At 56.8% G+C, this 24,041-nt stretch overlaps 1 protein-coding gene across 1 annotated transcript in view; it reads right to left on the reverse strand.

Moving 5' to 3' along the window:
* Positions 1 to 1,134: 1,134 nt before the first annotated feature.
* The window catches only part of GRHL3 (grainyhead like transcription factor 3), a 32,868-nt gene continuing 9,961 nt past the window's right edge, over positions 1,135 to 24,041 (reverse strand). The window contains exons 2-16 of the mRNA XM_037032915.1: positions 21,928 to 22,114; positions 19,369 to 19,430; positions 17,812 to 18,157; positions 17,509 to 17,582; positions 16,891 to 17,044; positions 16,558 to 16,669; positions 15,152 to 15,246; positions 12,861 to 13,019; positions 12,324 to 12,402; positions 12,067 to 12,200; positions 10,431 to 10,465; positions 9,151 to 9,239; positions 8,215 to 8,300; positions 5,788 to 5,852; positions 1,135 to 1,966 (exon numbers count right to left, since the gene is read on the reverse strand). Of these exons, the coding sequence (XP_036888810.1) occupies positions 1,852 to 1,966; positions 5,788 to 5,852; positions 8,215 to 8,300; positions 9,151 to 9,239; positions 10,431 to 10,465; positions 12,067 to 12,200; positions 12,324 to 12,402; positions 12,861 to 13,019; positions 15,152 to 15,246; positions 16,558 to 16,669; positions 16,891 to 17,044; positions 17,509 to 17,582; positions 17,812 to 18,157; positions 19,369 to 19,430; positions 21,928 to 22,114 (1,792 nt within the window). The 3' untranslated portion in view covers positions 1,135 to 1,851. The remainder of the gene's footprint in view (positions 1,967 to 5,787; positions 5,853 to 8,214; positions 8,301 to 9,150; positions 9,240 to 10,430; positions 10,466 to 12,066; positions 12,201 to 12,323; positions 12,403 to 12,860; positions 13,020 to 15,151; positions 15,247 to 16,557; positions 16,670 to 16,890; positions 17,045 to 17,508; positions 17,583 to 17,811; positions 18,158 to 19,368; positions 19,431 to 21,927; positions 22,115 to 24,041) is intronic.

A 24,041-nucleotide genomic window follows, 5' to 3' on the forward strand; every position in this document is an offset into this window, starting at 1 on the left:
GCCCTGTCAGAGCCACTGATGCCTCCCGAGACCATGGGAGGCATCAGTACTGATCCTGACTTCAAATTTTGATATTTTGTTCATTGTAAATTTTTTAGTTATTAAACAGACACAGTTGCACTGTGGTTTATCTTGATCACTGAGTCCGGCGGCTTCTCTTACTTTTGCAGTGGGGCCGGTGCCACAGTGGCCCAACTGCAGTCTGGGCCCCAGCTCCAGGCAGGGCCTTGGAACAAGCGCCGTACCCTCTGCTGTCAGGGCTGGGAGGCCCTTAGAGACCTCCAGCGTTTTTGGACTTTAAAGAAAATATTTTGTTCAGACAGCAGTTTGCGAGAAACTCCCGTCTGTACATGGAGAAAAGCAAAACTGCTATGATTAAGTCCCGGAGGATACTCGAGAGCGGTCCTTCCCCTCGCATTGTGGTGGCTTTTGAGACCCACCAATGAACCCTGCGGCTCAGAGGATGATAGTTACAAATGACCCGTGCAGACCACACCCCTCACTGTGTAGCCCAAGACGCTGAGGGCTGGAGGTGGTGAGCCCGGAGAGGAAGGGAGGGAGGGGGGAAGGAAGGGGTGGTTTGTGACTTGTTCCTTCGGGAAACGAGGGCTTTGGTGGGCAGCCTCCGTCAGTTCCCGTGGTGCGAATACTCCCACCGACATGGGTCTCCCTGAGAAGAGGCGAGCACAGGGGCTTCGTGAGCCGGCAGGAGCAGGCTCTCGGGGAAACGGCCTGGCCCGGAGCGCAGGGGCGGAGTGGGCACCAGAACTCAGGTCGCATGGCTCCCAGCCCCGGGCTCTGCCTGCTGGCCCCCCGCAACGAGGTCGTCCTGGACCCTTTTCGCAGGACGTCTTCATGTCCAGTCAATGGCCCTAAGGTCATACCCTCCAGCCTGTGGGACCACAGGAGCCTGGGCACCAGGAGCCTGCTGCCCTCGGCTTCTCCAGTGCCTGGCAGGGAGGGAGGGACCTCGGCTTCTCCAGTGCCTGGCACTTCCACCGCCCTTCAAGTCCAGGGCAAACCGCTCCCAGGGCAGAGAAGGAGCGGGGCCCTGTCTGCTTCCACCCTCTCTTCCTGAAAGACTTCCACAAAAGGCACAAAAGTAGCATTTGAAGTAATACATAGGAGGAATTTTATTACTAAACACTATGAGTATACAAAATGCATAGTTGAATAACGACTACAAAAATAGTCCAAGAAATGTGAAATACACATTTTTTGAAATGATAAAAATGTATCCATGAAAAATATAAAATGTTGCATATATATACAATATATACTTATATATATATAACATGAATGGAAATCGGGCGTGAGAAATGTGTACAATAGTGAGCAGACACGGCGGTCAGCAGCAGCCACTCGGTTCTGGCGGATCAACTCCGTTATGTACATCCGGTGTGGAGGAAGTCCACGAGAAAGAGGTGTATCTTCCACAGGGTCTTCTAAAAGTCATTTGCACTGAAAATCAAGACTGTTCAAGTTTAACTGACCAAAGAGCGGGAGCTCCTTGGTCCGAAGTCAATGGAATAGCCAAGAATGGTGGCCGGGGCAGCGAGGGGAGAGCGGGTCCGCCCCCACCACCCAAAGGGCAGCGTGCGGCGCAGCTGCAGACGAGGAAGGCCTGTTGGGCGAGATGACACTGTCCCTGGCCGAGCAGTCACTGGCGGGAGTTCAGAGAGCAGATTCAAGCATGAGACGGGGGGCCTCTTCCTGGCCCTACCCTCTGTGGCTCCAGGGCCATTTCCCTCGGGGAAGGCGTTCAAGTAACAGCACTGAGGCATGAGCAGAGGTTGTGTGTGGCGGGGCCACCCCGTGGCTGGCTCCGTGCCTGGACCCGACCCCGGGTCCTTACAGCTCCTTGAGGGTGATCTGGATCTTGCCGTCAAGCTCCCCCATGTCCAGCAGGAAGGCGACATGGTTGCTGTAGTGCTGAATGATGTTGTTGTCCATGTTGACCAAGATTCTGGAAGACAAGGGACAGGGTTGAACTGAGGGTGGCCCCTTCCTTGTGTTCAGGGCCTCTGAACGTTAAGGGTGACAGCATGGTGACTACATATCAGGTGCCCCAAATATTTTGAGCACCTCACAGACACTCTCTCACCCTCATACCAACCGCAAGGGGGGTATTCACTGTCCCACTTTGCAGGGGCGGCATGATGCCCAAGTGGCCGAGCCACAACTCAGACCAGGCCCGCCCATTACTGTGCCCACCTACTGTTCCAGGTGCCTCTCTTAAAACATGTGCGTATGGATACGTGTGAGCAACTATTGCCCTGGGGAAGATGTGGTGCTCCTTCGTTACCAGGCCAGACCAAGGACTCGGGCACAGAGTGTGAGTTCATGTACAGGAGGCGTGGTGGGTGGGCCGGCATGGCTCTGTCCCCCAGAAGATGAGGTGTGTCACTGGGGTGCACCTGCCCAAACCAGAGGCAGGTGCCCCAAAAGCCCACTCGTGGCCCCACCCCCATGAAGCTGAGCCCCAGGGGCGGAGCAACAGACTGGAAGGGCTTGGCTGCCTCCCTCCCCTCACTCTTCAGGCAAGCGCCTGGGCCATCCTCCGAGGGACAAAGCCTCCATGGCGGGGGCCCTCTGCATGGGGATAAAGCCAGAGCACACACCAAAGGGCACCCTGACGAAGGGCCCACAAAGACGCGACCCGACCTGATCAGATCAGCTCTCCCCTCGTAATGGAATGGAGTATTCCCATCCATCCATTCATCAGCCCGGCCCACCAGCGTTTGCTGAGGCCTTTTCACAGGCAGGGCCTTGACCCAAACGGAAACGAGGGGCACACAGAGATCCTAGATCCTGTGTGCCGAGCATCCTGACTCTAGCCAGGCCCGGGAGGATGAAGCCCTGTAACCCCGTTCCTCTAGTTCATAGACGGGGAAGCCGAGGCTCACAGAAGCCTAGTCATTTCCCTCAGGTCACAGGGGCAGCAGATGGCTGAGCTGGGATTTGAATCCAGACTTTTGTCCCCTTGCACTGTATCATTTTGTAGAAAGAAAATACGAAAACCCCATAAATGAGAGAAGTGGAAATACAAGGAAGACAAAATGCAAGGCTGGGGGAGAGTTCAGATGGGGGCTCGGTTACTTTAAGACGGACAGGAGGGTAAGAAGCCCAGGCCTCTGGGGCGGCATCAGGCCGCTGCTGCTTTTCGGGAGGAGGTCTGGGCTCCAGCCCTGGGGCCTGGGTGCTGGCGCTGGTGTCTCATCACAGGCTCCTGCTTCTTCAGGTCTCACCTGTAGTTCCTTCATTTCACAGAGGGATCTTTGGGGGCCACAGGGGACCAGGCCCGGGGTGGACGGGTGGGCAGGGTTTTGTTTGTTTCACAGGGGCCTGTACTGGGTGAGGCTAGGGGCCCGGCACTGTGTAAGTGCCCACGTGCACAGACTGAAGACTGCCTCCCGCCCACTCCCAGGCCGGGCCCCCGAGGGCCCAGGCACACACCTGTGGGCAAGGGCTCCCAGACAGACCCGCAGACCCCTAGAGGTCAAAGACAACTGGGCCCTGGAGGCAGGGGCTTGTCAGGAACCACTGTCCCTGAATGGGGGCCTCTTCACTTGCTAGTGTCTAGCAGTCTTCTGTCCTGGTTTGCATGAAACTGCTGGCCAGCTGCCAGCAAAAACAATGTATTTGTTAATCTTTCAAGTATTCAGTGGTGCTTATAAAGCTGACTGTATCTACCTTTGTCCAGAGGACTGTCGGGAGGGCTCTATGAAAATAAACTAGGCCGCTGATGAGAACTTCCCGCTCCTCAGATGAGGAGTCTGACTCTGTGGGAGGTGGCACTGAGCCTGGCCTCACCCCAGAGGGTTTTCGGGGACTCTTCTCATTGGGCATCACAGACAGTCCTAGACCTGAGGTCTTTATGGCTGGGGGTGTGCAAGGGGTGTGGGGTGCTTCTGAAGGGCTGCTGAGTGACGCCCAGGGCTATGAGGCTGGCCTGGACACAGCCTTTATTTGCCATTGGCTAGTGGTTAGAGGAAAAAGCAGGAGGCAAGATAAAACAGTGGGTGTGTGCCCAGGCCGGGATTCCTTCTGCCAGTCACTAACTCTGTGGCTGCAACTACCCAGAACCTCAGCTTCCTCCTCTGTAGAAACAGAGACAATCGTACTAAACCGAAGGGGTCAGCGAGATGACCTCCCAGAGTTATCTAGGCCAGCACCTGGCAGTGCAAAGTGCTTCACAAGCGGAAGTTATTGTAATTACAGTTTAACCAGCTAGCTGGGCTGAAGGGAAAGACCTGCAACTCGGCCAGTGGGGTAGGGGCTGGGGCATCCTCAGACGCCTTACCCCCCACGCTCCAGACCATACATGAGGGCCCTGTCCAGCCCCTCGGCTCAGCCTGTGGTTCGATCTGGGAGGGAGGCCGCTGCAGGCGGGGCCGCAGCAGGGGTGCCGGCCTGGCACTGGACGGGGAGCGGAGCTGGGCTTGTCTGGGCAGAGCAGAGCCTGCCCTCTGCTGTGAGCTGGGTCCCGCTCCCAAGAGAGTGTGAGCCCCAGTTTGAAACCGAAACTTGGAAGAAAAAACACACACAAAAACACTAGACACATACAACCAAAACCAAACAGATCCTTTCCCAGGGACTGCGGGGCGCACACCTTCCCCACCCCGCCCTCCTATGGGAAGTTGGGTGGGAACCAAGGAGGCAGACAGGGCTGGGCCTGTGAGGAGGAGGCCGCCCCTGGGCCTAACTGGATGGGGCCTCAGCCTGAGTCCAAAATCTGCCTCACTTTGCAGTCATCTAAAAAGGAAAGGCCACAGACAGTACCTGGGGACAATGCCTAAATACCTTTCGGGGACAGCCAGTAGGAGTAGCTGTCTGGGGTCGGAGCTATGGATGGGAGGCTGGGAGTATTTCCCAGAGCCCCGGGCCTGCGTCCTCTGGGCAGGGCATGACAATGGCCATTCCTCACTGCCCAGGGGCCCCAATCTGGGCTGGCGGGGTGACCTAGGTAGCAAGGGCTCTGACCAAGGGACTGAGACCTGGAAGGGCAGTCACCATGTTGTCCCCATCTCCCCTACCCAGGGGGCCCTGGGAAGAAAACAAAGAGTGCTGGGGTCCCCAGGAGCCCAGGGTGGGTGACAGGCACTGCCTGGCCCCCTGGAGGGTACAGCTTTACTCCCCCATGCCTGGTGCAGACCTGAAGGTGGAGGAGGCCTGGGGAGCATCTTGGTGGGGCCCCCTCCACACCACACCCAATCACATTCCAGACACACAGCCAGCCACTCCCTTCTGGGCACCCTGACTCAGCAGGCAGCACCCCTGCTGGGCCCGCTGCCGCTGAGACTTGACTCCGTTCCTGCCCCTGAACACTCTTCCCACCTCTGAGCCTCCGTTTCTCTACCTGTGAAGTGCGGGCAGTGGGGGTTAAATGAAATACATTAAGCGCACTGACAATAGTTAGGTGGTCAAGTGAATGACAGTCACTGTCATCATCCTTACAATCAAATGACTTGGTTATCCAGCAGTCTTGGGATTTGAACTTGAGTCTCCTGACACGTGGCCCTACAGTTCCCCCTGTTTCCCACTCCTTTCCTTCCCAACAGAGATGGTTGTTTGGTCTCTTTAGGTGGCACTGGCCTGCCTGGGAGTGTTCTACCCAACTCTAGACCCCCCTAGTCCTCTCCACAAAGCCAAGTACAAGCACCACGCAGCCCTGAGCGGCAGGGCTATGTCAGTCGGAGCGGACCTGCTGGGAGCTCCCTGAGCCGATGCTTCCCAGGAAAATGGCAGAGAGGGGGACGGAGAGGGAGAGCGGCACTGAGCACTCACCCTCGCTTGCATTTCTTGTAGACTTTGTAAATGTTCTCTTCAGGAAGCCCGTACTTCTCAGAGATCTGGAAGAAAATGGTAGGGGTTCATCGACGGCTGCCCCGGGGGGATGTGCAACATTCTTTTATATCACAACTTCCACTTTCCTAATTATGAAGGTAACACATGTCCAGATGGTGCGAAGACACCGAGAGGAACATTACAATCATCCACAATCCTGTTTCCCGGAGAAATAACCGTCAACCTCTGGACGTATTCCTTCCTGCCACCTGGCCATGCATATAGGTATTTTTATGTTCTACATAGGCAGTTTTACTTATCACTGCATGTTATAAGTCTTCCCACATCACAATAAACAGCACGTTCAGTGGCTATAAAACATCCCAAAGGGCATCTCCACCTGCCTCCACTCCAGGCCAACGTCAGAGGTTTGCTGAGGGTGCCCCTTCCGCCAGCTGGCCAACTTTGTGCAAACTACTCATGGCAGCGGCCACACTGCATAGCTCCTAAGGTGGCTGGAAGCACGGAATGAGTGGGTCCACATAAAACACTTAGGACGGTTCCTAGTACGTCCTGAATAAACGGTCAAGACTCTTCAGAAGTGTAACAACAGGGATGCTCTCACCCTATGGGGGTGGGGGTGGGGGGCAGAAAACCCAAACATTCCCTCCTTTGATCAGGAATCAGTAATCCCATTTGATGGGTGTGGAGGCTAAGCCTGAAGAAGCTACAGCACTGCCCAGGCCCAGCCTAGAGAGCCCAGGTTTCCTGCCCCCACCCCACCCCCAGAAGACTGGAGCTTCTCCCGCAGATGAGGGAACTGCAGCTCGGGGGCCGTGAGCACCTGCCGGCACGCACCCCGCCCGTCAACCACTTCTGCCCAGAGCGCCTCAAGTCTCCTAGGGCCGAGGCAGCTGGCCTGGCCCCAGCTTCTCCACCTGGGGTTGCAGAAGCCTTACTTTGTCAAGCCTCAGCTTCCTCATTTGTAAAATGGGGTGATAAGCGGGGCACCAACAGGGCGCCCGGCCCCTGGGGGAGGGCCCAGGCAAGTGCTGCACATTAGCGCTACTGGCTGCCTCGAAGGGCAGTGAACCTCAGGCCAGGGGCTTCGGGCTGACGGTGTCCTCACTGGGCCTTTTAGGACGAGGAGCAGCTTCAGCTCCCTGGTTATTCTCTGCTTTGACAGAGATCCCTCCAGGCCAGAAAAATTCCTGGGCTATCTCAACGGTGATGTGGCCGCAAGCTACCAGGAAGCTCTCAAGTCAGTGTGAGCAAGACCTCAGGAACTTTCTAACCGTGAGTTCCACAGAGACCATGGGCCGCCCTGCCGGTTCACAGCTCTCTGGCCCAGGAGCTGTACCCGTCCAGAGCGGGCGCCCACTGGCAGGAGCCACTGCGGAGAGAGAGCTCAAGCACTAGATGGGGCGCTGAGCCTTTCGGGTGCTCGTGAGTCTGTATTCAGATGACCCAAATGAGACCCAGCATATTCAAATGCCACTTAATGGCCTTCTGTGAGCCCAGCTTGCTGGGGTGGCACCAAGCAGGGCTGAGGATCTGTGAGGAGAACAGGAGAGCGGAGCAGAGTGGACAGCGGCCGGGCTGCAGTCCAGCTCTGTCACTCTGGTAACCTTGGCAAGCCACCTGACCTCTGCCTGGGACGCTGTTTCCCTCCGGGAAATGGGGAGCTAATCATAGCGCCCGCTCTTCGGGGTGGTTCCGAGAGTATGGAGAGCTGGCAAAGGCAGCCTGGCTCAGTGTGGGTCTGCAGAGGGTCGATAATGTGATAGTCCGATTCCTTGTTCCCTCCTGAGCCTGAGATCTGGCTTTTCTGAGCGGTTTGACCTTTAAGCACAGCTGGCCCTGCTGAGGCTGCTGGCTTAGTTTTTAGTTGAGTTTCGAAGCTGCTGTGGGTGTTGTCCGGGGCTGTTTCACCTGCTCTCTGGTGGCTTGGGAGGTGGGGGTTAGGGGCTGTCTCCTGCCAGTGCCACCCGCCCCCCCAGCCAATGAAAAGCTACAAAAATAAGGCCCCCTGGGAAAGAAAAAGGTGTCTCCAGGGCCTAGCCTTTTTGGGTTCCACTCCCATTAGGATAGAAACAGGTTCGCAAAGCCAACAAAAAGCCCTGGCCTGTCAGACAGGGGCCATCAGATTACGGAGGATTTATGGCGTGCGCGACACCCGGGTGGAGCCAGGGCTCTGGCCGCCAGATAAGATCACTGAGGCACGCCCCGCCGCCCCTCCCCCCAGCCCAGCCAGCCCTCCCCAGAGAGGCGGGCCAGGTGGGCCACCTCAACGCCAAGCTTCCAGTATGTTCCTTCCCAGGGCCTTCCTGTGGGAAATCGGAACTGTGAGGCAAAGGATGAAGAAGCACGTGCGCAGACGCACGAGGCAGGTTCTGGCCGGGCAGGGCAGGGTCCGCAGGCACTTACCGCATTCCTCAGCCCCTTCAGGTCGGGGGTCTTCAACATGAGCGCGTCAAACACCTCCTCGGTCTCCCTCCGCACGTACAGCAGCACTGAGAGGCAAAGGGGTCACTTTTAGGACTACCGGAGGGCTACCAGCGTAAAAGAATACTCTTTTTTAATATAAGGTTAATTTCTGCAGAAAAAGCCAGTCCTTGCTGAGGGACTGCACGCAGCTGGGAAACCCCTGGTCTCTGCAGGCGCCACCCACCTGCTCATACCTGCCGACCTTGGCGGGTGTGAATCCCCACTGTCCCCTCTGCCAACTGTGTGACCCAAAGAGGTTATTTTAACATCGCCGAGTCCCATTTCATCCAAACAGAAAGCAGAGGTGGAACCCACAGTGTTGCTGTGGGAAATATCAATATGACATTTGGAAATGCCAAGGTACAAGGTAGGGCTCAGTTCAAGGTCACTGGAAGCTTTGGATCTTAGCAGCTGGTGGGTGTCTTCCTGAGGGTCAGCCGTGGCCCCCAGGGATTTGGGCATGCCCTCCGCCCCCAGGATATCACAGATTTAGAGTGTCCAAGCCAGAAAGCCAGTGATGGGAACCCCACCCTGCTCCCATCTCCATTAGAGACGGTGAGGGGACCTGCCCAATATAACCAGCCTGTCACCTCCACCAGCTGCCCTAGGACACCCACATCCAACAAGGCCAAAGGTGGCAGGAGCCTTCCAGCTCTGTGGCTGTCCCTTTAAGCACCTTGGGTGCCCTCCTTACCCCTCCCCTCCATGCTCTCCTCTCGGCCCTGTCCCAGCTCTGGGGCCTAAGCAGTCCCTTGTACCCTCCGCTGGGATGGCTGCTGCCTGGGCCAGGATCCGTCCGTGGCCAGGGCTTTGGGGAACGCCCACGGGGGCTGGGCAGGGTGGGCTCAGACAACAGAGGGGTGGGAGTGAGCCTACCTCTCTGCAGATCATCTTCTTTGGCCTGTTTGGAGGGCAGAGGCTCGAACTCCTCAGCAAAGGGCAAGCAGGCACGCTTCAGAGGCAGCCTGTGGGGTGGCAGAGAGGGCTCATCAGGAACCCAGGGGAGTCCCAGAGGCCGAAGGGCCCATGGGCCTCAGAGGTGGAGACCCCCCGAGGGCAGGCATAAAGCAGCGGAGCAGTGGTTAGAGTGGCATGTTCAGGAGTTGGACTGCCTGGGTTCAAATCCCAGCCTGGCTTCTCACTAGCTGGGTGACTTGGGTTAAGTCCCTTAGCCTCTCGGCTTTCCCATCCATAAAATGGGATGACAATAGAGTAATGATGGTAGTATTTCATAAGGCCGTGAGGCTGAAGGAGACGCCGTGTGCAGCTAACAGCATGTAGCCCGCAGGAGGACCTTGAACCTGGGCCACTGTTCATTTCATCTTCGCAAGAATCAGACTGGATGTGAGTCCACGGGAGGAGGCAGGGTTGTGGGCCTGAAGTGAGACTAAGGTTCCAGCCTGTCTCTGCTACTGAAGAGCTGTGTGACCTTGGGCAAGTCACTTAGCTTCCCTGAGCCTCTGCTTCCTCATCTGTAAGTGGAGCACTAACCCCTGCTTGCCTGCCTCACCGAGCCTGTGGGGAGGGGTGGCACAGTTTGGTGTCAGAGCACCTTAGGAAAAGTACCTCTTGTTTATAGGGATGAGGATGGTATCAACAAATGATCTCCTAAAGTGCTTCCCGTTTACAAAGATTCCATTTCCACTCCACCTGCTCCTAGAGGACTCATCCCCACAGGTCACCTTCCTCATCTGACAGGTTTCTGGGCTGAGGCTGGGGGACCTGAAGGGACCATGGCTGACAAAGGGAGGACAGAGGTCCTTCCAGGCCCCTCCCAAGGACAGGAGGGGCTCTGACTGCACCCCCTACCCCACCCAGCCCTGACTACCCCCCACCCCTCCAGCACGGCTTCCCCCCCTCACTCTCCAAATCTGCACCACCATCTCTGAGACCTTCTCCTTCCCCTTTTACAAGCAAATGTCTCGCCAGAGATTCGCCAGCTTTTCACATAAAACAAACCCATAAAAACCCAGGCAGTTTCAGTGAGCAAGGAGCATGAATCTAGGAGCTTGGGGTTGGGGGCAGAGCCCCGTGGCTGCTTCCCCTGAGCCCAGCCCTTGGCTGGGGGAGCAGCAGAGGGAAGGGCAGGTGGGGGCGGGGAGAGCAGTGAGGGGGGCCAGGCGGGGAGGTGAGGCCCTGGGCTGTTGTCTCCGTACCTGTTGGAGCTGCCCTGTCCTGTCGAGGGCACCGCCTGAAATAAAAAGAGGAGACATTTTCCATCACATTCAGGAAGATGAGAAGAGAGCTGTAGGAGGTTTTCAGGAAGGGACAGCCTTTGGCTGGGGCAGCAGAGGGAGGCTCAGTCTCAGTGCCTCCCCATCCGTGATGCTCAGGTTAACAGCCCCCAGTAAGCCAAGGTCCTGAGTTGAGAGGAAGCATCCCCCCCTGGTGGGATGAGTCAGGGACTCAGTGACACGGGAGGCGCCAGAGTGCTGGCAGGATCAGGGAGTCCCACCTGAGCCTCAGCAGGCCCAGGAGGGCCGGCACCACAGACTGTCCTGCAGCAGGTGACGAGGTGTGGGAGCTCAGGCAGAGGCCTGGCACCGCAGCCTGGTGCGTCTCCACCAGCCCCATAGAGGGCAGAGAGACCCTGAGGAAACCCCGGCAGGATGCAGTCAGCATTCAGGCTCCAGACTCGGGGTCTCCTCTCCCAGCTCCCCACCACCAGGGCCTCCCCTCCCAGGGTGTGTATGCGAAGACTGGTCCCTCCTGCCTCCCCACAGCTGAGCTGTTAGCCTGGCCACAGGGCCCTTAATCTCCAGGGCTCATCTCCCCACTTGGCTCCTGGTTGGGGAAGAAAAGCGACCTATGTATGCAGGCCGTGGCACCTCTCCCGGAGCAGAGTGAAGAGAAGGCGGTGGACGTGGAAAGGGCTTTAAAAGTGGGCCAAGAGCCACACCAGTATTGGTGGCTCTTCCAGTGCCATTATCTGTCTCGGACCCCAAAGGCTGTCTTTGCCAACAGCCCCACCTGAACAGTGGTGAGCTCCAACTCAAGGGAAGGAAACCGTCAAATTGTTTAATGTGGTAGCAAACCAGTAGACAGGCTCTGGGACCCTGATCCTGCCACTGACTTGTTGTGCAACCTTGTCCAGAAAATGGGGACAACCAGTCTCTGCCTCAAAGGACGGCTGTGAGGGGACCTGAGAGGGTGCAGACAGGGCTGGGCCCAGCGTGCACAGCACGTGCTGGTGCTCAGTGAACGGCTCCCGGCTTGCGAGGGGATGTAGCCAGTGGAGGGCACCGATCCTACAGACAGGTTGCCCGGCTCCGGCTCGGCCACTGCCAGCGTAACTCTGGGAGCTCTCTGTGCCTCAGTTTCTGCCCCACAAATCCAGGGAGAACAATGCGGTCCGCTTCCCAGGGATGCGGCGAGGGTGAGAGGGGGTGATGCGTGGGGAGCACGGAGCCTCGTGCATAGGGAGTGCTCACGAGGGTCCCCGCGATGGCTGCTATCCTCCCAGCTTTGGGGGGCTACAGTCACATCTGGGGCTCAGACATTAGACACCTGCTCCGTGTCTGCTTCGGGCAGAGACAGTCTGATGGTTCTGAAGTCCATTTCCTCACTAGCATTCTCCTCTTGAGTGGAAAAGGTCACTGAAGTTCTGGGACCATATTTATACATTTGCCTAATTTCCTGGGGTTCAGTGAAGGTATTTGATGTGAAGAATATCAGGACCCATAAACATCTAATAGGCCTGGACTGGCAGAGTGGTGGGTTGCCCCCCGCTGGCCTGTGCTAAGGCGGGCCCCACCCAGGGCCCGGGATCCTCTCTCAGCCCAAGGCCCTCACCCCTCCAGGACGCTGCAGGCCAGAGAAGTGCACGTTGGGAATGAACAGCACCGGCGGGGTCTCCAGGTCAGCCTCAGGCCGGAGGTAGGTAGTCTCATTGCCCCTGAAGCCAGACAGCAGGCAGCCCTTGATGCCTGATGGGAAAAGGGAGGCACTGTGACCCGAGGTCCCGCCATCTATGTCCCCAACCTCCGCCCTCTAGTCTTCCCCCTCACCCCAACCCGGCCCAGTGCAGTCCTCGACTCAGCCCCACTGACCGTTGTTGCCAGAGTCCGGGCACTTGACTTTCCTCCGGAACTGCTTCCGCTCATCGTCCCGCATCTTTCTCTCAGCTCCCTGCAAGGGCAGAGGGGGAGGCGGTCACCAAGTGTCTGGGGAGGGGCTGGCTGCTTTGCATCTTAAATACGGCCAGCCTTCTGGTGCTGCTTTCTACAGGAAGGTACCAGTGCGTGGCCCAGCCTGGCCCAGCGTGGTCCCGCCCAGCCCAACATCAACGCAGAGAGAGGGAGAAGAAATGGAGTCAGAGGGAGATGAGAAAAACACAAATGTGAAAGAGAGAGACATGGAGAGACATCTATAGAGCTCTAGAAAGACATCTTCAGAAAGAGATGAGATAGGAATGAAGAGAGACAGAAAAAGATGTACATAGAGGGACCAAGACAGCCAGATGGCATACACGGGGCAGGGGAGACAGAGAGAGGTTCAGAGAGCAAGCGCAGAGAGGGACAGGCACCTCCAGAGCAGCCGGTGAGGATGCCGGCCCTTTCCCCTCCCTGCGCCCGGCAGAGCGTTACCTTGTCACAGAAGATCTTGATCTGGCAGACAGCACGGTGCACCAGGCGCTCGGCGCCTGAGCCACAGTCGTAGGTATCAATCTGCAGGTTCAGGGGGACACCCTTCACCCCCTTCTGCGAGGAGAAGTCTGTGCTGAGGCAGTTGACACCGATGAACACCTGGGGAAAAACGGGGAGCTGAATAAGCAGCCTGCTCACGTCCCAGCTCTGCTGCCCACAGTCCCCTTTAAGGAGCCCAGTGTGTGCATGGCAGGGGGCGGGCATCCCACTGCCCTGGGAGGCGAACATCACCTCTCTTACAGAAGGGAGGCTGATGCTCAGGGCAGGAGGGCAACTGCCCAAGGTCACTCAGGGAGGGTGTGGGGGAGCCAGGGTCTGCGCCCAGTTCCTCACCAGTGAGCCATGCATGGGACTGCTGAGGAGCAAGGTCCTGAGAGGGAGATGAAGGGCCCCTGGGCACTTAAAGTCAAGGGCCTCCTTTTTCTGTAGTTCAGAGTGAGAAGGCGAAGGACCAAATTCCCACTCCCAGTCTCCCAGCTTCAGGAGACTACTTTCCTGCTGGGCCTGGGCCACAGCGAGCAAGACACTGTCCCTCTGCACCCGACCACCAGCTCCAGCCACCCCAGGACCAGTCACAGCCCTCTACAGCCAAGGAAACGGAGGCTCTGGGCAGGGATGTGGCTTTCTGATGTTTCCACAGGCAGGGTGCACAGTGGAATGAGCACCCAGGCCTGGGGTGGGAAGCTGGGCTCTGCCATTCACTAGCCATGCGGCTTTGGACAAGACAACTGCTTTAACCACATGGAGCTCAGTTTCTTTATCTGCAAAATGGGGACAGATAAACCTGTCTCGTGGTGCTGGGAGGGTGTGTGGATTGCCTGGTTAGCTTGGCATGCAGTGACAGCTGGGCACACGTAGCTGTTGTGAGTGGGACAGCTGGAGTCTCACCCTGCAACCTACGCCCTACTGAGGGCAGCCTGTGGCCAGTCTCAGCTGGGCAGTCCCTGGCCAGCTGGCCCCAAGCTGGCCCCTGTTCTTCAGGACATTTCCCTTGGAAATGACTCTGACCTGAACAGCAGGGGTGGGGTGTGAGCAGACCCCCTTCCTTCCCAGGCCTTGGGGGCCCTGGGCACATGCCAGACATACTTCCCCCCAGCCAGCTCAGCCCTACTGCAGCCCCCACCCAGCTCACACCTGAGAAAGACCCGAGCCTGGGGGCTTAAAAGGCTGTGAGAAAATCCCAACCGAAACCCACCTCTCCCTTCCCACGAAACTCTTTCCCCACCTCCCTGAACTGGAGGCCTCAGCTCCTCCTCCTGCTCCTGGCGTCTGTTTGAATAATAATAATCCCTGCCTTTGTGTTTTCAGAGCCCCTCACCTCCATTTCCCCGCCAGCTCCCTGGACAGGCGGGGAGACAGGGATTAGCTCCCAGCCTGTCCAAGGCCAGAAATGCCCTTGCCATGAACTGGACCCAACCCTGCTCTGGCAGAGTAAGGGACAGGGGAGGGGAAGGGACAGGGGCAAGGTCAGCCAGCCCCTGAGGCTCAGACTACTGAGTGCCCTCTGCACAATGCCAGCTCTCCAAACAGAAAGCCGAGACACCGAGAGGCCCAGAAGCAGACGGTGAGTTGGAGGCTGGCCTTAAGCACTAAGTGGCTTAATTGCTGGTACGGAAAAAACCACCAGAGGCTCCATTTCGCAGGCCTTCCTGGTGTGTTTGGCCGTGTGCCCGCCTCATAGACAGAAATGATCTTGGGGCATCTTCACCACAACCCCAGGAGGCAGATTACTGCTTCTTCCCTATGGGCCCAAGAAGGGAGGCAACTGGAATTTCAGTCCTCGTCTCCAGACCCCCAAGCATCTCCCCTACAACTCTCTGCACTGCCCTGCAAGTCAGAAGCCTGGTGTCACCAGCAGCTCGCTGTGTGACCTCACTCTGTGCTTGGGTTCCCTCTCTGGTAAACGGGTGGGCTGACCATGGACAACAGCCGCTGCTCCTGAGCCAGGCTGTGCTCGACCTTTCTCTTCCCTCACGTGACCCTCTGTCCGCCGCTGAACAGTTGGTGCTACGATTATATCCCAGTTTTAAAGCCATAGCACTGGCCCGAGACCACAGAGCTGTGTGTGGGCCCAGCCTTTCTGGACTCAGAGCCTGCGCTTCTTGACCACTCTCTACCCTGCCTCCTCCGTCGGTGCCCTCTGAGGAGCGGCTGCCACTGTCCTAGGTGCAGGCAGGCCTTTTGCCCAGGGGAGTGACTTCTGCAGCCCAGCGTCGCCCCCCAGCACTGACCTTGGCCTCCTCGTGGACATTCCACACGAAGGACAGTGCATTATAGGCCACCTCCTCAATGTGTTGCACAGTGTTGAAGTTTTCTTTGCAGTCAGCTGAAATATAGGAGACCAGAAGGGCAGTCAGGAGGGAAGGGATTTGTGGACACCACAGGGAACAGGCATTTCGAAGCTGGGGCCCATTCTTGCAGGGACTGATGTACTTTCCCCTAAGAACCATGTTTCGGTCCAGAGAGGAAACCAGTTCCTGTGCCCTGGGTCACTGGTGAGAAAACCGAGGTCAAGCCTGGGTAGCAGATTTGCCCAAACCCTGGAAGGAATCTCTAACTCTGCCACCCAGGCCAAGGTCTTCATTGTTCCGGGGTGAAGATAATACTTTCATTGAGATGGTGAGTTAGGAGGCCCTGCAGACAGAGCAGAAGGAGTAGCAGCCGTGACAGTGGCAGTAACAGCAGCGGCACCAGCACCGCTGACATTGAACCACTGAACTAACAGCGAACGAATGGCCGTACCACTATCACTTAGGAACATGCTCAGGATGGCAAGCACTTGGTATTTCCTCGCAAACAATGATACGTGAGGAAAGTGAAGCTCAGAGAAGCTTGGTCACTTGCCCAGGGTCACACAGCAAATAGGAAGGAGTGGAGCTCAGCTCTGTCTGGTGCTTGAACCCTGGCTCCTAACCACTCCGCTCTCTAGCCTCTCAGATAAGTCACTGGGTTGTCCCTGTGTGCATCGTGTCCTCCAGCATACATTGCTCCAAGGCAGAAACAGGGCACCAGGTGGGCAGGGCACCAGGCCTTACCCCACCTGATAGTGGAAGAACCTGAGGCTCAGGAAGGAGAGGTGACAGAGGCCACACACCCGGAAGAGAGTGATGGAGCCAGGACCAAGAGGCCTGAGCATGGTCTGGTCTCCCACCCATCTTGGGGTCTGGGGGAGGGACAAGGTAGCACACACAGAGGGCCTGCCCCCGCCCCCTGACTTCTGACAAAGCCTGCATCCCAGCTGCCAAAACAGACCTGGCCAGCGCCGGGCCTCAAGCCTACGGAATCACCGGCGCCCTGCCGCACTGTTATCTTATGCACCTGTGTCTCAGTCCTCTAAGGCCCCTGATGGAGAAGAGCAGCCCTCATCCCAGGGGTCATTTATCTGACACAGCTGGGACCCCCGAGGCCCTGTTTATCCCAAAGCACACGGAAAAGGGACTGCTGCTTCCAAACAACAGATGCAAATCCCTGCAAACCCATAGATTTTGACCTGGAGACAGGGGCCAGGCAGGAAGCTGAGGTCAGAACTAAGTCCTGCAGAGGTCAGGGGGCTAGGGAAAAGGGGCACAGAAATAAAGGGTGCAATTGGGGGGTATGTGTGTGTGTAGGGGGGGATGGACACCAGGCCGGCTCTCACCCACGTCGATGACCCGCTGCTTGGCGGTGGGTTGCCGGGAATGCCAGTGCTTCCAGAACCGCAGCTGCTCGGCCGGGACCTTCTCGTTGTCGAAGACCACCATCACCACACTCTGCAAGCACAGCAGCCATGAGATCCCCAGCCTCGGGAAAGCCCCCCACTGTCTGGGTCCCTTCCCTGGGCTTGGCTCCAGTGGCCCTGCCCTTTTGCCCCAGCTTCCCCCCTCCATGGCAATGGGCAATTATCCCACTGAACCCTGTCTTTGGGCCCCTGGCAGGCCGGGCTGACCCGGCCATCCGATCCCCTTCCCAAGCTGCTCTAGGTCCAACGCACCTTGACTTTGTTGGAGGACAAGGCAAGGCCTTTGCTGCCTCCTGGGGTCCGCAGGGTAATGGGGTAGAACTGGCCCTTGTTGAGGTAGGCCATGGGCGACTCTCCTGACTTGATGTGGATGGCCTTGGGGGAGCCCAGGGTGTACTCAAAGTCACTGTGAGGAGGGAGAGGACAGTGAGACTGGGCTCCCAGGCAAAAGTATTCCAGAGGTCAGCAGGACAGGAAGCCTGAGGCTCTGCTGTGGACTTGCTGTGTGACCTTGGTCAGTCACTCTACCTCTCTGGGCCTCAGTTTCCACATTTTGGAGTGTTCTATTTAATGGCTTTGTTGAGTCACGACCCTGCTGAATAATGCATCATGGAAAGCAGAGAGACCTTGGAGGGTGACAAAGCCCCAGGCCAGACTAGGGGTCACAGAGCCTTGGTTTTCTAACAGGGTGCTGAGACCGGAGGCCAGGAAAGGGATGCAGAAATCAGCCTTGCTATGCCTTTTCTTTTATATATCTTCACCCCCCAATTTTCATTCACGATGATGCCTGGTTGGAGGACAGTGCAGGGCTCTGTCTGCAGTCCCCTGCCCACTGTCCAGGTGGCGGAGGGTTCACAGGGGCTGAGTTACCTTTTGGGGCTGGGATAGTCCTCTGGGCACAGGGGTTCCGGGGACGTTTTCAGGATATCCGGGAAGAGCAGCGACTGCAGAGAAGCACAACCCCAAGGGAATAAATGACGTGTTTAGGCTACGTGTGGCTGTGCAGATCACGTGGTGCCAACCTGGACGACAGCACGGGGCAGCCCCACCTCCGCTCTAGGACTCTCTCTCCCCTGGACTCCGGAGCTCTGGCCTCCTCGCTGCCTGCTCGCCTTCCCCACACGCATGCGCATTTCCCTCCAGATGTGCCGGCGGGATGGGGATGGGCCTTACCTCCTGTGGGTCATCTTTGAAGGTGCTGTCCGGCTGCCAGCGCTGTGTGGGTGGCACCCCGTGAATGCTCTCGAAAAAGGAGCTGAGGGAGCCGTTATCATACACGTCACTTGTGGGCAGCAGGTAGCTGTCCACAGAGCCCACTTCCAGTTTGCTGGGACCTGCGGGGAGCGGGGCTCCCTTGCCTGGGGTGGGCATAGCCCCCTCCAAGCTCATCAGGTTATTCTTCTTGAGCACATCTGGGTACTCTGGGCTTCCAGACACGTTCTCTGTCAGGAACTTCATGAGGTGCGTGGGGCTTTCAAGGGGGGCGAGGTCCATCTCGTACTCCATGCCGTGGTAGTACCTGGGGAGAGAGGGCGGGGCTAAGTGAGCGCGCCCCTTCCCTCTGAGGGGTGGCCCTCACACTGGCACGGGGCCTTCTTTAATCCCGTGTGACGTTTAGGTGCTTGCATGGAACCAGACGTGGCGTAGGCCAGTTTGTCACAGGAATGAGCAGGGGGTCAAAAATGGAACCAAGGACAGGCTCAGAGTTGCCTTATTCGTTTCAGTTCTTGGCAATATTAACAACCGAAAGCGTGTTCGTTTTCTTAGCCAGAGTTCAATGTCCCCATGTTAAAACAACTGGCGCGCTATCCCATGGGTGTGAGCGGGAGTGTGTCTCTGTGAGCACAGTTAATGTACGCTGAGAGAAAGGCCTGGAAGGATATGCCCCAACTTTTGGGGAGGCAGAGGAGTAGGATTACGGGAAACATTTTATTTTTTACATTGCAATAGAGTTAGGATATTTTCCAACAAGCAGGTATTACTTTTATAATCAGCAAAGCTAACAACATTTCTACAAGTTCATTTTGAGAAAAGCCTCCACGCAGGGAGCCCCACTGCTCCCGGCAGGAGAGGGCCCCACACCCGCTGCAAGGAGCCTCCGCAGCGTGGGCTTCCCGGAGGGCAGAGGAGCCCAGAGGTTTCCCAGCAGAGGACCTCCCCAGGGAAAGGAGAACCTGGAGAGGGACGAGCTGGCAGAGGCCCCAGAAAGCCAGGGGAGAGAAGTGCAGGAACTCGGAATCCCCTCCCCAGAAGGCTGCAGGCAGAGGGTTTTGGGAAAAGCTGCCTTCAGGGCCTTTCCACTGCTCTGGCTTTGAAGTTTGTTTTCTGTAAACTCCAGCCAGCGTGGCCCGCTGGCAACTGTGAGTGTCCCTGTGTGTCTCAGTGTGTGCGTGCCTGCAGGGTCTTGTGGACTTTTGTCAGCCCTAATGTATTTTTGCCTTCTCAGGTCCCTTCCTCCATAAAACATAGTTAAAAAATAGTTTAAAATATCTTTTACAGTTACATTGGTATGAAAACAAATATAACCCAGGTTAGATGATGTATTTTTCTTTCTAATGTGAAAAGACATTAAAATACATTTGTGGGCCCCTAAAAAATACCGCGGGCCCTAAGGACTGTGCCTTCTGTGCTCTGTGGCTAAGAGGCCCGCGGTGGAGGTGGAGGTGGAGGTGGAGGTGGAGGTGGAGGTTGGCAGGGCGGAGAGCAGAGACGGCGGTGTGGGGGCCTCACCTCTTTCCTTGGTCATTCCGGCCCCCTGTGCTGGAGGACAGGATCCGCTTCTCCTTGGGGCCCTGGGACGAGAAGAAGGAGGGATTTATGCACGGCTTTTGGGTGAGGCCTGGCTGTCAGGAGCCTCAACCCACTCCTGCGCACTTGACCAGACGGGGGAGCAGCCCTGGTCACTGGGAGAAAACCGCCAGAGCTCCAGCCATCATTCAGTCTGAGCCCCGAGTCCGAGGTGGGAGAGGTACCCCCGGGCTAGCAGTCAGCGATCTCGGAATGTTGGAGGCAGGTAGGCTCGGCTCCATTCCTAGCTGTGCCACTTTAAAGGGCTTTGTGCTTTGAATAAATGGTTGCACCTTTCTGGGACCATTTCTCGCTACCTCAGACAGGGGGTCACGACACCTGCAGGGACTCTGAGTCCACACTTCTTGGGCTCGGGTTTTAGATCTGCTGCATACCGGCTATGACCTTGGGAAAGTCCCTGAACCTCTCTGTAGCTTATTGCCCTTATTTGTAGAACAGGGATCATAAGAGGAATACCAACCTCGGGGTGTGAGTGCTCAGACCAGCACCCAGCACATGGAGAGCACTATGTAAATGTCACCTTTTGACTGTAATTATAATACTGTTGTATCTCTGAACATCCAGGTCGTTTCTCCCTCAGGTTCCTAAAGCCAGACCTGGGTCTCCAACCCAGTCCGGTCACTCCAGTGCCTGGGCTCCTCGCCACAGCCCATGGAGAGTGTGAGGGAAGGCACCTGGCACAGTGCCTGGCAACCAGTAAGAAACGGTCAGCGGTGGCCTTCAAGCCTGCACTGCCCAAAGCCACTTTGCTGGTTTGCGGCACAACGAGATCTCAAACTCCCAACTTGCTGCTCTTTCCACACTGTGGGGCCACTGGCAGGGCTGCTTCGAATCCACAGTGCTCTGGGGTGGGGTGGGTGTATCTCACCAGGACTTTGTATCTCAATAAACCTTTATTTCGTGTGTCACCTTCAGAGCCTGTCCCCACCATTCGGGCCCTGGGAATGGCCTGTTGCCCAGGGGAGGTGGGGCTGGGTTTTATTTTATGGTTGAACCATAAGCTGTAAATCCCAGGCTGGTGTTTAAGTCCAAACCTAGGATTCGGGCTCCTACCATGTCCCCAAGCCAAGGCGGCCAAATCAAATTTCTTCTCCATCAACCTGGGCTAAATGCTACCAGGATGTTCTTGGTCTGGTGAGGCGGGGGTAGCCACGCCATTCCAGGATGACAACCAAAGCCAGACAGATAAGTGGGGCCTCCTCATACCTGGGACCATATCGTCCCTTGGTGTCTAAATTTACAGTCTGCTTCCCTTCTTCCGAGGGTAGATAAAGCACTGCCTGGGCTAGTGAGTTTGAGAACTTACAGGATGGCTTTAAATCTTCAGGCTCAGAGCTAGTTACCTCAACAGTTAGCTATTGATGTCCCCCATCCTCAAAGTTGAGAAAGTCTCCTGGAGCCATCACCCAGCCTGGGATAGCAAGGAAGTTGGCTGCCACGTGACGACAATTCAGACACCTGGGCAGGGACTAGCTGCCTGGGTTTAAAAGGCTTCTGTGGCCTCGCGCCCCCCCCCCCCCCCCCCCCCCCCCCCCGCNCCGCCGTGAGAATGCGGGCCGTACTTCTGCAGCCTCGTGTGCCGCGGGCAGTGGCCGGGTTGGGGCACGTCGGAAGTGTTATACATTTGTGACTGCTAGCTGGGTCGAGCCCACCTGTCAAATGTGGGAGGACCTCATTCCTGTCCCCAGTCACTGACCGTTTCCCAGGCTCAAGGCCAAGGCCCTGGAAACCAAGAGAGAAGGATAAGAGACGACCTGTCAGGGGTATTCCAGTGCCTGGAATAGGGCAGGGGTAGGAAGGCGGGCCAGACAGCAGAGGGGGAAGCGGCGCGGCGGGATGGCTTCCCAGAGAAGGCGGGCCGTGGGAAGGGCCCTGAAGGCAGGGAATGGGTTCAAGGGCAGAAGGCATGTTCTAGGCAGTGGGGTTCAAATAGGCAGGCGGGACTGACAAGGCAATTGGGATGACCGGAGGGACAGGGGCAGAAGGAGATGGCAGGTCGGGGGTGTTGCTATGGTGGAGTGAGTGTGGATGGGGCAGGGAACCATTCCGTCGGCACGTACTCAGTACTGTGCGGCAGGCGGTACGGGGTGCCGGGGATTCGGAGATGATCACAACACGGTTCCTGACCCCCAGGAGCTTAGGACCAAGGGGAGAGGAAGAAAGAAGTACACAAATAGCAAGTTTCTACAGCCCAAATCAAGGACGATGATGGCTGAGGTTGCTGAGGGTGCCCAGCGGAGGCCCCGGGTGGGAGAGCCGAGAAAGCCTATCCCCATTTCAGTGACTGAATGAGTAAGGTGGAAGCTGAGGCCCAAAGCCGAGAGGAGGATTTAGCCGGGGGAAAGCAGAGGGTGTCGGGCCGAGGGCAGAGAAAGAACACGGTGACGGGCTGGGCGTGGCCGTAGGCTGTGGAGCCGTGAAGCCTGGAAGTGAAGATGCGCGTTGGGTTGGAGTGGGGCACGCCCACGGGGGCTGACGTACCATGTAGTAGTCATAGAGGAAGCTCAGGGCGGCCACGCTGTCGTCATCCCCGTTGACTCGCATCATGGCCTTGGTGGCAGCCGTCAAGGGGTTCTCCAGGTAGGTCTTCCAGGCCTCGTCCTCACTGGTGTAGGGGAACTTCTGGAAGTTGACTGGGTCGTTCTTGAGCAGCCGCACAGACCTGAAACTGGAAGGCAAGCGAGAAGGGGCACCTTTAGGCTGTCCCAGAAGAAGGTCCAAGAATGGTCAGCCTCAGACCCACGCCCAGGAATGCAGAGAGTAACCCTGAAAGCCTGAAAGCTCTTCTTCTCCCAGAATGCACTGGAGCCCTGGAGCTAGGCACCCCGGGTCAGCACTAGATGTGGCCATGTAGAGGCTGCAGGCCCGGGGCCTCGGTTCCCTCACCTGCAACCTGAGGACCGTAATCCCAACTTGGCAAGGCTTCAGAGAGGATTCAAGAAGTGCTTCCCTAGTAGGTATGTATTCGAGGGAAATGTGCATAACCAGGATGGGAACTAACAAAGACAAGCCACAAAGAATAAAATGTCCAGATAACCCGGCATGGGTTCTGCTGAAATTCTCTTCAAAGCCACAGGCTCAGAAGCCTGGAGATCATTTCTAATTGTAGAGAGAGAGAAAGAGAGCGAGTCAGGGCTAGGAAGCCCTCAGGGGGCACTGGGTCGGTATTTCAGACCAACATGCACTGTAGTGTCCAAGCAGATGCCCCCAGCAGAGGCCAGGAACTGGGGCAGAACAATGCTGGCCCCCCAAGGCAAGCAGGACCCGGGCACTGTGCTGAGAACTCGGACGAATACAAGGCATGCGGCCCAAGAGTCAAACCACATGGGCTCCAAGGAGAGAGATCGGGAAAGGCTGTTTGGAGGACGCAGACATTGTAGTTGGGGACGCCCAGCACGGGAGGATACATCGTTCAGGAATATGTGTGGGAGGGGAGGGGAATGAGGATATACCAAATAATGATAATGAAGATAAAAATAATACTTGTCCTGGCTGGTGTGGCTCAATGGTTGAGCGCTGGCCTGAGAAACGAAGGGTCGCCAGTTGGATTCCCAAGCGGGGCCCATGCCTGGTTGTGGGCCAGATCCCCAGTGGGGGGTACGTGAGAGGCACCCCCACCCCAGTGTTTCCCTCCCTGCCCCTCTTTAAAAATAAATAAATAAAATCTTTTTAAAAAGCAGGTTTTAAAAAAACTAATCCCTAATCTTTTTCGAGCATCGACCATGTTTTAGGCACGTTGCTAAGCCCTTTTCATGGATTCTCTCGTTTAACTGTCTCGGCAACCCCGTAAGGCAGGTACTATTGTTATTCCTATTTGGTGGGTGAGGGAGCTGAAACTCAGAGAAGGCAAGGCTCTCGCCCGAACTCCTGGCCCAGAGGCGGGTGAGGCTTCAGTGGGATGATTCTGTCAAACAGAGTAGTGGTCTCGAGCTTGAGCTGCATCAGAACGACCTGGAAGGCTTGGGAAAACAGATGCCTGGGCGTGACACTGAGGATTTCTGATTCAGTAAGTCTGGGGTGGCAGAGAGCTCGCTTTTGCAACAGGTTCCCCGGCCAGGCTGGTGCTGGCAGTCTGGGAGCCACACTTGGAGACTCTGTGGTGTAGAGAATGCTCTTCTCTGCGAGCAAAGGCACAGAGGTGAGAAAGTTCCATCTGTGTTCATTGCAGAGCGAAGAGTGTGTCAGGGCAGTGGTGAGCCAGACAATGGGGACCGTCAGGCTAGGAAAGAGAGCCACAGAGATGAAGTGGGCGCTGGTTGGTCTCTGGGTCCCCAGCGCCCTCCTTCCTACGTGAGCCTAGTAGACCCACTCAGGTGAGGCATATGGGGACAACAATGTCAGCTGCTTTTCATTGAATATGTCTGAACGCTCTCCACTCATTAACTGTTCCCTACAAGAGCACTACAAGGTAAAGGATGTTTGCTTCGTTCCGTAGACGAAGAAACCAGAGGCTTGGAGAGGATAGGAAAATGCCCAAGATCAGGCTGCTAGCCCAGCCCATGGCACAACTGGGTATAATGCCTGGCTTGTCTAGTACCAGAGCCACAGACTCCCCACTAAGCCACACTGCCTTACCGCCTTGCAGGAGGGCAGTC

The sequence above is a fragment of the Sturnira hondurensis genome, unplaced genomic scaffold, assembly GCF_014824575.4.
Source record: "Sturnira hondurensis isolate 20B ecotype Veracruz unplaced genomic scaffold, ASM1482457v3 Scaffold0021555, whole genome shotgun sequence".
NCBI classification, from domain to species: domain Eukaryota; kingdom Metazoa; phylum Chordata; class Mammalia; order Chiroptera; family Phyllostomidae; genus Sturnira; species Sturnira hondurensis.